General features: G+C 45.8%; 5 protein-coding genes and 1 non-coding gene across 6 annotated transcripts; 5 read left to right on the top strand and 1 right to left on the bottom strand.

Moving 5' to 3' along the window:
- Positions 1-703: 703 nt before the first annotated feature.
- F4812DRAFT_t152 lies at positions 704-800 on the top strand. Its single transcript has one exon. It is a non-coding gene; the product is annotated as a tRNA-Thr (tRNA).
- A 1,565-nt stretch (positions 801-2,365) lies between these two features.
- F4812DRAFT_468873 (S-adenosyl-L-methionine-dependent methyltransferase) lies at positions 2,366-4,202 on the top strand (the record flags this gene model as incomplete). Its single annotated transcript, XM_047938821.1, has 9 exons — positions 2,366-2,677; positions 2,739-2,878; positions 2,943-2,984; positions 3,054-3,120; positions 3,184-3,211; positions 3,302-3,314; positions 3,377-3,809; positions 3,873-3,957; positions 4,036-4,202. The coding sequence occupies exons 1-9, from the start codon at positions 2,507-2,509 to the stop codon at positions 4,200-4,202; spliced, it is 1,146 nt and encodes a 381-aa protein (XP_047785556.1). The 5' UTR covers positions 2,366-2,506.
- A 299-nt stretch (positions 4,203-4,501) lies between these two features.
- F4812DRAFT_453693 (uncharacterized protein) lies at positions 4,502-5,864 on the top strand (the record flags this gene model as incomplete). The annotated part of the gene is made up of 2 exons (XM_047936521.1): positions 4,502-4,529; positions 4,855-5,864. The coding sequence occupies 2 exons, from the start codon at positions 4,502-4,504 to the stop codon at positions 5,862-5,864; spliced, it is 1,038 nt and encodes a 345-aa protein (XP_047785555.1).
- Positions 5,865-6,734: 870 nt separating this feature from the next.
- F4812DRAFT_447591 (gamma-glutamyltranspeptidase) lies at positions 6,735-8,906 on the top strand. Its single transcript, XM_047935764.1, has 2 exons — positions 6,735-7,227; positions 7,307-8,906. The coding sequence occupies exons 1-2, from the start codon at positions 6,857-6,859 to the stop codon at positions 8,622-8,624; spliced, it is 1,689 nt and encodes a 562-aa protein (XP_047785554.1). The 5' UTR covers positions 6,735-6,856; the 3' UTR covers positions 8,625-8,906.
- A 179-nt stretch (positions 8,907-9,085) lies between these two features.
- On the bottom strand, positions 9,086-10,686 carry F4812DRAFT_447588 (class I glutamine amidotransferase-like protein). The gene is made up of 3 exons (XM_047935763.1): positions 10,036-10,686; positions 9,257-9,961; positions 9,086-9,205 (listed from the first exon to the last, which is right to left on the bottom strand). The coding sequence occupies exons 1-2, from the start codon at positions 10,049-10,051 to the stop codon at positions 9,276-9,278; spliced, it is 702 nt and encodes a 233-aa protein (XP_047785553.1). The 5' UTR covers positions 10,052-10,686; the 3' UTR covers positions 9,086-9,205; positions 9,257-9,275.
- A 1,875-nt stretch (positions 10,687-12,561) lies between these two features.
- F4812DRAFT_254658 (uncharacterized protein) lies at positions 12,562-13,949 on the top strand. The gene is made up of 2 exons (XM_047930755.1): positions 12,562-12,601; positions 12,662-13,949. Exon 2 carries the CDS (start codon positions 12,841-12,843, stop codon positions 13,885-13,887), a length of 1,047 nt encoding a protein of 348 aa, XP_047785552.1. The 5' UTR covers positions 12,562-12,601; positions 12,662-12,840; the 3' UTR covers positions 13,888-13,949.
- The last annotated feature ends 78 nt before the right edge of the window (positions 13,950-14,027 follow it).

The following is a 14,027-nucleotide window of genomic DNA, read 5'->3' as shown; positions in this document are numbered from 1 at the left end:
GCGCTTTAATTAGGAAATCGGGCAGTAATTAGGCTAGCGTACTAGACTTTAAGCACTAGTAAAAGGTTATTCTGATCCCTATTGCTTACTAAAAGTAAAATAATAATAATAATATTTTATAAAATTTTATAAATATTGGAAAATACTTTAGAATGTATAGGAATTATATTTGTTCGGAAGTATTTTAAATTAAATTTTTAATTTTACCCGTTTTTTAATTAAAACATAATATTTTAAAAAGGTATAATATTAATATAATAAAACTTTAATACAACGAATTAAATATATAATAAATTTATAAAAGTTTTTTAAAATTTTATATATAAAATAATAAATTTTTTAAATTAATTATTATTAAATTTATTATAAAAATATTTTTTTTTTTAAATTTAAATTAATTTTATTTTAATAAATTCTTTTAATAAAATAAATTAAGCGCTTTACCCTTTTAGGAAGTATTTTTTAATGTATCTTTTTTTTCCATAGCGAATTTACTATATAACGAATTTAACCTTTTAATTTTTCTAATTCGTTATATTAAAGTTTTACTATACCGCGCCTTTATTCTATTTTAGGTATGTAAGTAGTCCAAACCAATCCGTAGAAATTCACTGTTGTGGGGTACAACAGGGGTAACCGACCCTTTCTTATCAGATTCTGCATTTCAATAATATAAACCCCCTTTAGAGCCGAAATCATCAGCGCCCGCTTGGCACAGCGGTAATGCGCCTCACTAGTACTTTCACAGTACTACTAAGGAAGCTATGAGGAGATGACTGGTTCGACTCCAGTAGTGGGCATTTCTTTTTGCTAATTTTCTTCCCATATCATGGGTCGTGGAATTTTTACTCAATCATGTTTTTGCTAAATACCTTCAGAAGTCCTTCAATTATTTATTTATTTATTTACTACTTGATTTCTATGTTACGCAAAAGGTATAGGAGTTCTTGTCTTTCATATTAAATACTATCTATACTCCAGTCCTGTTCAACCTTCGCGTCAGTCAATTCATCCGTTCCGTAGACGAGGACTCCAATCCGGAGACAGCATCACTTACCTAGGTAGGTACCCAAGGTAAACAACACAACGTAGAACATAGATACAGGCCCGCCTGGGTAGGTAATCTAAAGACCCGGCTGATCCGACACGGCCCGTAGGAACTCCTCACATGCGAACCGGAATCATACAGGTGATGAGCAAACAACTTTGCAGACCAACGCCCAAAAAGGTAACGATGCCGACGAGCCGGGCCGTCCCTTGCGATAAATTATAGAACGAACCGGCTCCATCGGAACGTTCCATTCAAGTGAAATAAGAAGCAGGGTGTTTTCTGGAACAAACTCCATTTTAGGTATGTTAGTTGAGATACGTGCGACGCAACCGTCCTTGACATTTTCTCGAGGCGGTGTGAGTGTCTCTTTTTATTTCCGACCTAGCGACCTTAGGTACCGACCGTCCTTCATTCCTAGGTCCACCTTTAGGGTTCGTTTCTGGATAGGCTTTCGGCTTATTGATTCCTCAAGCAGCCCGTGGCAGCAGTGCCCGTCGAACGACAAGAACAAGACGTAAGGAGACATCCAAGATTGGTCGGCCTTGTACGACATGCGAATCATCGAAAACTCTTCTCTGTCGATGGTAGCAGGGATATCTCTGTTTCGGTATCAAAATATGGCAAGCCCAACGTGACCATACGGCCTGCCGGCTCTCTTACAGACGGACGGGTTAATGCAAGCTTGTCTATAGTTTCCATATGCTCCAATGAGAGATGGCAATGCTTATGTAGGAGACACCGTCAGACCAGTCGGAAAGGACTGACACTTGGCCTGCTTGCCATCCCAGCAGATCCTAAGGAGAGGAGACGGCGGCAAATTCTTCCAGGCCATCTGCTTTCTCCAATCTCCAATTCGGGAGCCCGTGCAATTATTTTGATCCCAGCTATGTAAACTGCGTAGCCGATTTGTTTATCTGGACATCCAGACATCATCGATGTAACTCACACGTATAATCTGTCAGTCCTTATGTCCAACTTGCATTACCGTACCGTGTTTTACTCAATGGCTCGATATAGTTCAACGGGCTTCTCCATTTTGATCCCAGCAGATAAAGCCCAATGTGTCGTAATGCATACGAGCTAATACTATGTAGAGCTGGGCAGCGAGAAGAGCTTCCCTTGTGAGTTGCAGCCAGCCTCGACGCATATCCAGTCCGGCCCCTCCCCCCACTATCGAACATCTGACCACCAACAAGATTACTATTTCTGGGGAGGCTCTTTTATTTAGTATTTTCTTTCTAGGAAATCCCCTTACTCACCAGCCGAGGCTCGAACTTTCAGCCTTTTATTTTTATTTTTATTTTCTAGAAACATATTTTGTATATTCAAGCGTTGAAGATCTGGGGCGGTACTAAATCTTTTCTCACTTACACGACTAGGCAACCTACGAGGCAACTTAGGAGGTAACCTAAGTAATCTAGGTAACTGAAAGAGGAACGACGGGTAGCTAGCAAGATGACCGAAAAAGCGTCGACAGCAGCATCGGGTGCTGCTCCAGGCGCCACCGCCCAGCAAGCAACGTCGTCCACGCCGGCGTCTCCAGCAGCAGATCCCTCGCCCGAGCCTCAAACGTCACGGACCGGCAACCCTGATATTCTTCCCGCATCACACTGGGCCCAGCTACCTGTATGTTAGAAACGTGCTTGAGCCTATTTTAATAGATACGAGCTGATTGGATGTCTTCCAGCCCGTTAATGTTCGCGACGATGATGATTCGGCCTTCGAAGACGCTGCCAGCTCGACCGCGTCCTTAACAGCTAGCATCCTCGAGTATCGAACGGTCAATGGGCGCACGTATCATAGTGAACGCGGCAACGCGCAATCATGGTAGGATGAATATCCGGGGCATCGTCCTGTAAGAGCTCGCCGGTGCTGATTTTTGCGCGTTAAGGGGCCCGAACGATGCTATCCACGACGAATCTATGGACATCTTGTAAGTCCCAATGACGCTTTTATTTCCATGTAAGACCGAATCCGCCTAACCTTGATGCTTTTTTTATAGTCATCATACCGCGATGATCATGCTAGATGGCAAACTCTGCGCGGCTCCTCTTGACGATAACATTCAGGTGAGAGAGCTGCAGAGCAGTCAGCTCATCATCATGCTAAGACTTATGCTAAACTTGTCGTAGAAAGTGCTGGATGTAGGTTGCGGTACCGGTAAGTCGCACAATACGAGAATATTATTAGAAGTCTAGAGAGCTACCTGTCAGAAGCCATGGCAAGGTACTTGACTAACATAATTGATAGGTATATGGGCAATGTAAATATTCGGCAGTCTCAAAACTAGTTCGTACTTATATGCTGATATATTTTATATTTTAGTGACTTTGCCGACCAATACCCCAACGCTGAAGTGATCGGTGTGGACGTTTCACCGCAGCAGCCGCAATGGATCCCGCCCAATCTAAGATTCGAAGTGGACGACGTGACACAGCCGTGGACGTACGAACCGGAAAGCTTCGATTATATCCACGTACGCTGGCTTGTCGGTTCGATTCCGGATTGGTATGCTCTGTTCAGAGAAGCCTACCAGGCGTTGAAACCCGGCGGGTACTTGGAGAGCCAGGAATCGTCGTGTATGATCACTAGCGACGACGGGACGGTCAAGGAGGGCTCCCCTCTGGATCAGTGGAGCAAGGTATTCTCGGAGGCCGGAAAGAAGATCGGCCGCACGTTTACCGTTATAGAAGAAGACCTGCAGAGGAAAGCGATGGAGGCTGCGGGTTTCGAAGTTACGTACCAGGAAGACATCAAAGTAGGCTGTTTAACTTGACGTGAAAGCTCCCCTCGTATTACAAGGTTAACATTGCGCCTACAGACGGCATTGAGCGGGTGGCCGCGAGATGAGAAGCTCAAACAGATCGGAATGTACACAGGCCTCGCCGTGGGACAGGATATCGAAGGTATAGTCTTTTATGTTGCCTATTTTGAAGCTTTTCGAGTTGACTTTATAATTAACTATTATTCCCTTCCTCTCGCAGGGTTCCTGACTTACTTGTGGACGCTGGTTATGGGCTGGACTCCGGAAGAAATTCAGGTATACGCAGCACATCTCCGGCGCGATATGCGATCACCGAAAATCCACGCCTATTATCCCACCAGGATAATGGTTGGTCGCAAGCCGCTGAACGCGACGACAACTTCGTAAATAAACTTGTATAAATGTTTCTGTCATATGAAGATATTTGTTACCTCGCATGAAATTTCTATATGAGATGAAGAAGTTTGTTTCTACAGCGATCGTGAAGTGCGTCAGTGCTGAAGCTGAAGCAGCACGGAAGCCAGCAGGTAGCAAATTACTTACACAGTGCTAATCTTAGGTACCTATATGTCTGCTATACCTGACAGTATAAGGATTCTTAAGACGACTTATACGCATGTGGCGTGCTATCAAGTCATAAGACAGGTATTAATGCAAGACTTATGCCCTCATATAAACGTTTTACTATGCATCCTTCTACCAATACTCAGGTAGGTAGGTACCTAACCTAACCTAGTATTTATACAGCTTTTCTTTCTTCAAAAATAGTTATGCATAGGTACTAGGTAGTTATTACTTTCACAGGCACTGAATATATGTATATCCATCCCCTTACCCCAGATCTCGTAGATGGAATTACCCCACACAAGCTTCCTTCTCAATCGCAACAAATACAACTCACACTTGAATCAAAGTTGTTGGCCTTTCTATCCCGATACCAACTCATCGCGGCATTTCACTTCTCGTCTTGGCACATTTTCTCAGTTTGTTCCCTTCGGAAACCAAGTCGATAGTATGGGATCGCAAACTAACAACCAAGCGCAACCCCAGCTTGGGATAATCCTTCGCGGCATCGGCGAACTCGTTGAAGCAGCATTGGAGGCAAACAATATGATTGTCCAGGACGACGCTGTCAAGCCAGACGCCCTCTTACTTCGCACTCGCCAATCTGAACTGCTAAAGGAATTTGAGGACGTGATCCTGACAGTTCAGAAGAGAGCATCCAAGGCGATCTACGACGTAAAGACGAAATTGAGATTATTAGAGGACTTACCAGGTATCATCACAGGAGGCGAGCTAAACAGTCTACTGGGTTGCATGCTCTTAGGCCGTCGGCCGAGTTATAAGCTTCGCGATCCCGTGGATGCCGTTCCTTGTCCCCAGCTGGTTACTTACGATGACACCAACCCGGCGCCGCCCCATAACCTTGGCGATACCACCGTGGCCTTGCAACCTACCTTGCGAAACGTCTGGGTGGTCCAGCATGCTTATGCCACGCTGCTGAACTACAAGGAGATGCTTATCCACCGATACCTTGCTGTGGCGGAGGAGAGTGCTGTAAAGAGCCGTAAGATCTCTCGAGAATACTACGAAGACCTCAGCTTGGCTCAGCTGCCGTCGAAGAACAAGCTCGGTAATCTGCTCGACGTCAAGTATTCGTCGAGTAATTATGCAACCCACGATCTCCAAATCGTCCTCGTGTTCAAGGAATTTAACGGCGGCCTCAGATACGTGGAGGCTGTGAAAGGCGACCTGGTCGACATAGGAAACAACGAGAACGGCCAATATCTCGCCATACCTGCTACCGAAACGAGCCTCAAGAATCTGTACGATGTATATAGGTCCCTGAGACAGACGACTTCGGAACAGCGTCGCGCGACTAAGGACAAGGAATTTGCGGCGAAGCTACCGGCCGATGAGATGGACGAGCTTCAAAGGCAGTTTAGCTCTGCAGGAGCTGGGTTGGTTGATGATACAAAGGATAGTAGAAATAAGAAGCGTCGCCGGATGCTTGACGATGACGGTCATGATGACGAAACTAGCGGATAAGCGGTGGAAACTAGAGAATACGCAACGAGGGGATTCGTTTCTCGCAGTTCTTCAGCAGGCTCGGCACAAGGTGTAAGTGTCACTTTGTGCCGGTATATCGTGTCTCACAGTTCAACGGCCTTTAAAAGTACGGAATACCTTAGGTAGGTACCTGGCAGGTAGGTAGTTTATGGTCGTTATTTAGCGAGAGCGTTTTACTGGACACATTGGTCTCGGTCGAGATTAATCGACGATGATAAGCGGCGTGGGTAAAAGAGTGTGTGTTGTGATCTTATTAGTTGAATAATTATCATCAGATTACCTGATGCAACGGCATGGTGCCCATTGCGTCAACAGCTAGCTGGTGGACCTGTCGGCTTGATTGGGGTAAGGTAATTTCCTTGATAGGAAGGACAGCCAAGAGGAGGACGAAAATGTCGCGATAAACGATCTAGTGTTGTTGATAAGCAGGGAAGGATTTAGAGAAAGAAATTACCATATTCATTCCCTCGAGCTGAACGTAGACGGGGCAAGACATTGCGAATGGGTATTGCGAATGGGATTACCCAAATCATGGATGCGGGGTGATGCGAATAAATCTCCCCGGAGCAGGTATTCGTTGGGCGTATTATCTCGTAAGTCATCAAGTAGTAAATATCAAGACGGCTCTATATAGGTACCTACCTACCTCTTAGGTAGTCTCCATTGGAGCGCTGAGCTGAATATCCAAGGTAACTTACAGCCTCGATCCCTACCATCTCTCTCTGTCAGGGGGTTCATGTACGACCCAGATACAGGCTAATGCAGGCTCAGTTACCGAGTTGGTACTGAGCTGTAAATAATCCTTGATTGCGTGTTTGCGCCGCGGGCGCAGTGCGAGTACAAGTACGACTCCCTTGCCAGCCGTGTTGTTTTTTTGTTTTTTTTTTTTGATATTCTTTGTTCTCTTTGTTGTCAGTTCGTCTGGTGACATATTCGCGGACCAGTTTCTCCTAACTGCCTCCTCGAGCGCCATGTCGTCCTTCAAGAGCATCGCAGTTGCTGCCTTACAGCTAGGCCTTCTAGCGAATACAGGGCTCGCGAGGTCATGTCAACGAGCTCCGAGGCTGGGCGCTGTCGCATCTGAAAGCTCCGTCTGTTCCAAGATCGGGACTGACCTACTCCAGGCCGGTGGAAATGCCGCCGATGCCCTTGTCGGAACTGTGCTCTGTGTCGGTGTTATCGGCATGTATCACAGCGGCATAGGCGGCGGCGGTTTTATGCTCGTGCGAGGTAGCGATGGGAAGTACGAGTTTATCGATTTCCGAGAGACGGCCCCAGCTGCTGCTTTCGAGGATATGTATAATAACAACACCGACGCCAGCTTATATGGCGGCCTGGCTAGGTAACTAATCCCCTCTTGGATGGACAATTCAATATTGCCCTTGTCTTTCGAAACGAAGCTGAGAACTAACCCGTCGCAGCGGTGTCCCGGGAGAGCTTAGAGGTCTGGAGTACCTGCACAAGAACTACGGAAAGCTCCCGTGGGCCGACGTGGTGAAACCTGCCGTGAAGGTCGCCCGGGATGGTTTCGAGGTGACCGAAGATCTCGTCAAGTACATCGCATCCACGACACCAAATAACTTCCTCAAAGATGACCCTGCCTGGGCTGTCGACTTCGCCCCGAACGGCTATATAGTCAAACTAGGCGAGACCATAACGCGCAAGCGCTACGCTGACACTCTGGAAATTATCGCCAGAGAGGGTGCGGATGCATTTTACACGGGCGATATCGCTAAGGCCACCATTGCGGCCCTTCGAGCCAACAACGGAACCATGACGCTCGAGGACCTGAAGAACTACACCGTTGCGATCAGGAAGCCTTCCGAGATTAAGTATCGGGGCTATAAGCTTACGAGCATCAGCGCCCCATCGAGCGGTGTGGTGGCTCTCAGCGCCTTAAAAGTCGTCGACGGCTACGAGAATTTCGGCAATCCCGCTGCGGTCAACCTGACGACTCACAGGTTAGACGAAGCCATCAAGTTTGCGTACGGCCAGCGATCCGAACTCGGCGATCCCTCTTTCGTTGAAGGCCTCGATGAATATCAGGAGTCCATGCTTTCCGACGCGACTGCTGCCGAGGTGCGCTCCAAAATCTCCGATTTCCAGACTCAGGACGTCTCGTACTATGACCCCAAAGGTCTCGAGAGTCTTGACACTCCGGGCACAAGTCATATCGTCACCGCCGACAAGAGCGGGTTGGCTATTAGTCTTACGACGACCATCAACTTGCTCTTCGGATCTCGACTCATCGTACCCGAGACCGGCGTTATTATGAACGACGAAATGAACGACTTCTCCATACCCAACTCGAGCAACGCGTTTGGCTATATTCCCAGCCCGGCGAACTTCATCCGCCCGGGGAAGAGGCCGCTATCTTCGATCTCAGGGACCATAGTCGAGACAGCCGACGGCAAGCTGTACTTTGTCATAGGATCCGCCGGTGGTAGCCGCATCATCACAGCTACTGTTCAGAACATCCACCACGTGCTCGATCAGAACTATACGACGGCCGAGGCGCTGGCGGAACCCAGACTGCACGACCAGCTCAGCCCTCCGCAGATCTCGTTCGAGTACTTGTACGATAATAGCACGGTCGCGTACCTGAAGTCTCTGGGGCACAACGTGACCTGGGTGGCGCCCGGCCAGAGCACGGCGCAGGGTCTGCGATTGTTGCCGAACGGCACCTTCGAAGCGGCTGGAGAACCACGGCAGAAGAACTCGGGCGGCTTCGCGGTATAAGGGCTCGGATGACGGACTGTACTATATAGAAAAGATTTATGTTGATATGATATCCTTGATGTTCGGGCCATTTCCGTTGTACCAATTCCTCATCTTTACCCCTTAGATATCTGTTTATTGGATCGGCAGCTGAGAGAAGCTCGTTAAATAAATTATAAATCTAAAATATTAATTCAAACTTATTGGATCGAGTCTAGTTCGTGTCTGTGTCTGGATTCATCTCAATTTACAGTTGTTTATATTTTGTAACGCCCTGAGTCCGCTATAGTTGAAGAGCGCGGTGTGGTTCTTAGCTGATGGCTAGCGAATTGAATAACCCATACTTGAGGTATCACTTATAAGACTGACACTGACATGCATACCGTGCCATTATGCTTGTACACGAAATTCAGGGCTCTTGGTTATTATAGGCGAATATCAATGGCGGGCGTTAATATTTAAGCCCCATTCCAACGATTCAAGTCCAAGTCACTTGGAATTTACCGTAGCTAGTCGACTCTTGATATTTACAGCTAGATTAACTTGATCATGACAACCCTTCCTAGCCGAATCTCATTATATCCTGCCCAGCTTCAATTTCGGCAGGTCTTGTCACCTTACGGTATCGGGTAAGCTTACTGACACTTCTATAGTCTAGAATTAAGGGGCACCTTAAACAAGTCCGTAGTACTCAGCAAACGGGTCGTCAGTCTGGTTCAACGCGTTCCACTCTATCATGTTCCGGACGCTCTCGCTTTCGTTCCTGCCGTACAGCTTCTCAATCCAGTTCAAAGTCATGTCCGTGCCGGCGCTGACTCCCGAGCTGGTCCAGATGTTCCCGTCGACTACCCAGCGGGCCTTGGCGATCCAGTTGACCTTGTCCGCGTGCTCGACGGATTTGACCCAGTTGAAAGCAGACTTGTTGCTCGTAGCGTTCTTGCCGGCGAGCTTTCCGGTACGAGCCAGCAGCGTGGCGCCGGTGCATACGCTCATCAGGTAGTCGAGCTTCGGCTCCTGCTCGATACGACTGCGGATCCAGTCGACGTGAGGCTGCGTAGCGCTGATGTTCAGGGTGCCGCTGCCGCCCGGCACGATCAGAACGTCGATGTCAGGCGGGTTGTCGAAAGTGTGCGTCGGGAGGACGAACTCGGTGAAGTTGGGCGATGCCGACACGGCCTCCACGCCACTGCCCACGCCGCGTATGATGGTGCGGTCGATGCTGACGGGCTCCAGGTTCTGCGCGATCAAAGACAACGTCATGTTGTAGTTCACGGAGACCATGTTCAGCACGCCGAGCGGGCCGAAGACGTCTATCGCCGTGAAAGCTGGGAACAGCACGTAGCCGATGCGGAGGGGACCTGCGGGACCTAGTTAGCCAGGATGAAACGCTTCGTGATGTTAGGTACCTAGATAGGTGCCGGAGACAACTTACTGGTGATGTTAACCATGGTGGGCGATGATGATCTTGTTGGTAGTAGTATGAGTTGGTTTGAGGTTGGTTTGAGGTTGGTTCAAGCTGGATAGGTTCTTGTAGACCTGGCATCACTAGGTGTTTATATATTTGCCCTTCTACCAACTTGAGGTAACTTCGCACACGTGTGACTATCGTGGATGGGTTTAGAATTCTCCGTGTAGTGACACGTTGCCCTACCTGGTAGTCAACTCATCCGAGTCATCTCGGAGAGAGCGTCTTTGAGTGGAATATAAGCTGCAGGAAAGGGGTTGGAAACAGGATCCTCCGTGGGCCGCCTTTTACTTGTAGGTGGATGCTTTACATGACATGACATTAGGGACCTGCATGTATGCTTAGATTCCTCTGCGTCTCTCTTGTATCCAACATCACGTATGGTCCATTGACTCCGAACGAGATCGGAAGGGATATCTTAGATATTATATCATTAATGGAAACTTGATGGAGATTATAAATCTAACAGGCGACTATCGGAAATAACTTCTTGTTGACCAGGCAGAATGCCGTCAAAATAAGTGCCTAACACCAATATTCCCTTCCACCAACCTTTTTCAGCGAAATTTTATAATTATTCTAGTAGTCATTTTGATAGGCTACAAGACGATTCGGTAAAGTTATGCGTATAGCAAACTAACCTGCTTGGTAATGGAATAGGCACTTTTTTTTGACGCCATTCTGCCAGGACAGTAGAGCTCTTTATTCCAACCCGAAACAGAAGCGGAGAACACCATTCGTTGCCGTCAATCACTATAAAGTCCTACTCAGCATTAGGTACCTCCTGGAGATAGGTATCTTAGGTTAGGTAGTTTTTACCTTATCGATACCTAGGTAGTTGGGGATATCAATAATCCGCTACCTACCTCCTACCATACCAGCATCTAACGATCCCAGTAAACCGTGTTATGACCGTTGCATTACAGTACGAAAAAAATAAACGCTTAAAAATTCCTGAATAGCTGATCGAGCGTTTAAAAATATAAATATTTAAAGGCGTTTTGACATTTTTTTAAAAAAATAAACGCATATATATATAAACGTTTACATTTTTAAACGTTTGAGAATTTTTTAAACGCTTAAATTATGTAACGTTTAGGTAATATAAACCATTAGATTGCGGTTTAACTGCAGTAGCAGTAGCAGTAACAGTAGCTAAGTTGAATTGAAAAAAAAAAGATTCATTTGCTTAGCCTTAAATTCAAACTATTACTTTGTATGGTGGTTTATTTCAATGTTCTAAGCATGCATTTACTACCTTGACCATAGTGGCTATTACGAATTACGTTACACGCGCGTACGAGAAGCTACCTTATTTTAATATATCAAGGTAGGGAAGGTAGGTATCGTAGCTTCCTCTTGGAAGAGGCTCTTACCTCTTGGGAAAGGCTTTTACCTAATAAGACCCTGAGATATTTAAACGCTTATTCAAAATAAATGATATTCAAACGCTTATCTTGAAAGATAAACGCTTAACCTAAGATAAACGCTTTTATATTTTCTAAACGTTTCAATACGATTAAATATCAAAACACCTGTAGACATTAAGAAACATCAACATCTAATATTTAAAGTATTTTGACAAATTTAATTATATTATATTAATTAAAAATTTCAAACCGTATATACACGGTTTACTGGTTCCCGCGGATCCCCGTAAGGTACCTACCAGGTACTAGTGCTGTCTGCGTAAACTCGACGACGCACCCCAAAGGGGTGCTGCGCTTTAATTAGGAAATCGGGCAGTAATTAAGCTAGCGTACCAGACTTCAGACACCAGTAAGAGGTTATTCCGATCCCTGTTACTTACTAAAAGCGGAAGAGAAACATCAAAATTTTATGAAATTTTATGAATGTTGGAAAATACTTTAAAACGCGTAGGAATTACATTTATTCGGAGGTACTTCGGATCGAATCCTTAATCTTGCCCGTTTCCTTAATTAAAGCGCAGCACCCCTTTGGGGTGCGTCGTCGAGTTTACGCAGACAGCACTAGTACCTAACCTTCCTCCAGATAATTATTTTAGTATCATTTATTAATGTTTGCTCTTCAATATTAAAGGTAGGTACCTAGCTAAGGTATAATGCAGCCTAGGTATCTACCACCTAGGTACAGGTAGGTATCTACCAGGTAGGTGATCTTACAACTTGCTTTCTTCAACTCATAATCTCTATTCTCTACATCAAAATGAATTTGCAACCTCAATATCAACCTGCATAGCTTCCCCTCGACGATAAGCTCGATAAAATTCGAAAGGTTGTTCAAGTCTTCCATCCCGGTTATAAGCCAGCATATCCATTAATCAGCTTGCGTGCAACTGACGATGGCTCTCTGTGCTATATCATAATTTATTATGCTTGTTGTATTATTGCTGGGAATATTTGGCACCCAAGCTAAGGTCGTACTGCTGGACCGTACCTCTCTACCTCTTCAGATCCATCTACCGCCCAACGATACATACCTCAAAATCATGTTATACCTGCCGGTACTTATTATTTCCACGTCCCCAAGTCCAGCCGTATCGATTCCAATCGTAAGTTTCTACTTGTCATATCAAATCACTCCTAGGTTCCTAATGTTAGTTTTATCATAGATGATCAACCGTATCCCATCGTTCCCAGTTTCAGCGACAGGGTTTTCCCCCAATCCGTACCTCAGCCTTGGAAGGACGTAGCAGACGCCAACCCAAAACGCCGCACCGATTCTCCCTTCGACCCAGATCGAGCCCGTTGCGTTATCACGGCACAGTTGAACGGACTTGAATCAACCCACATGATGCCTGCCACTACTCAAGCATGGCTAAGAGACAACCAAATGCGTCGATTTATTACACATGAAGATCCAGATGCTACTCATAGTGCCCTAAGCAACAAAATCCCGCTTCGCGAAGACTATCGTTCGCTGTGGGACGATAACTTTTTTGTCCTCGTACTAAAACCCGATGCTTCGCAGCAAGGCCAGTACAGGCTTACATCGCATCTTCTTGCTTTGCCCGAAAAGCATCACAACACAAATACGGAGGCGCATATTTTGTTCCACAATCGCCCGCGCTACCCATTTCCTCACGTTCCTATCGAACTGGTATTTGCTCGATTCGCTTGGGCTCTTTTTACCAGGGACGTTATTAAGATGTTCGCCGACAACACCGGTAATGAATTATACTCCGTACTTAGACTTACAGTAGATGAAGAGGGTAACTCGGTACAAAGGCAAGAAATGACAAAGCTCAAGCAATTAGCTCCATTAACAACCAAGGCTACTGGTGGTCGGAAGGCTGCCGGCGAGAAACGCCCTCATGGCGAGATTTCCAAAGGCCATAGCCACGTCGAAGAAGACAATGTCGAAGAGGACAATGTCGAAGAAGACAACGACGAATATTCGGGTAGAAACTGGTTCTTTTCGCCACGTACTGGGCAGATGGAGCTGGAATTTGATACCAATAGTAATTGCGGTTATGGTAATGATGATTCCAGTGATGATAACGATAGGAAGAAGAGCGAGTTAGATGATGACGACACTTTCAGCGGCCGTTCTCTATTCTTCAGCGATAATGACAACGACAACGACCATGATAGCGCATCCGGAGATAGTGACGTCGAACATGACCATGCAACTTTAGAAATCAGAACGAATTCTAAGTCATCTTGCCCGCCTGCTAATACCGACACTATTCCAGACTTATCTATGTCTATTGCAAGCTTGGGTAGCAGTGATCGGAGTCCAAGTCGACATGAAGATTACGTTTCGGACACTCCTATTCCGGCCCCTTTGAACGACAAAAGCTCTTTCAAGCACACTCCCGAAGATCATGTTCACTAAAGAGTGTGTTTAAGCATATCATTTGCAATTAGGATTAATGGTTTTTTTTTTTTTTTTTTTTTTTTTTTTTTTTTTTTTTTTTTTGTAGTGTTAAATTTGAATGGGTATAAAGATAGTTTTTTTTAAGTTAAAAATTATAT

The sequence above is a fragment of the Daldinia caldariorum genome (genome assembly GCF_022478825.1).
Source record: "Daldinia caldariorum strain CBS 122874 unplaced genomic scaffold F4812scaffold_29, whole genome shotgun sequence".
Classification (NCBI taxonomy): domain Eukaryota; kingdom Fungi; phylum Ascomycota; class Sordariomycetes; order Xylariales; family Hypoxylaceae; genus Daldinia; species Daldinia caldariorum.
The sequence above is the reverse complement of the archived record's forward strand: the minus strand, read 5'-3'. Positions and strand labels throughout refer to the sequence as shown.

What these genes read in the sequence shown, in the direction of transcription:
- F4812DRAFT_447591 (XM_047935764.1), top strand. Translation starts at nt 6,857, where the DNA reads ATGTCGTCCTTCAAGAGCATCGCAGTTGCTGCCTTACAGCTAGGCCTT. An exon ending in TTATATGGCGGCCTGGCTAG is followed by an intron (nt 7,228 to 7,306) that starts GTAACTAATCCC and finishes AACCCGTCGCAG; the next exon opens with CGGTGTCCCGGGAGAGCTTA.
- F4812DRAFT_254658 (XM_047930755.1), top strand. Translation starts at nt 12,841, where the DNA reads ATGATGCCTGCCACTACTCAAGCATGGCTAAGAGACAACCAAATGCGT.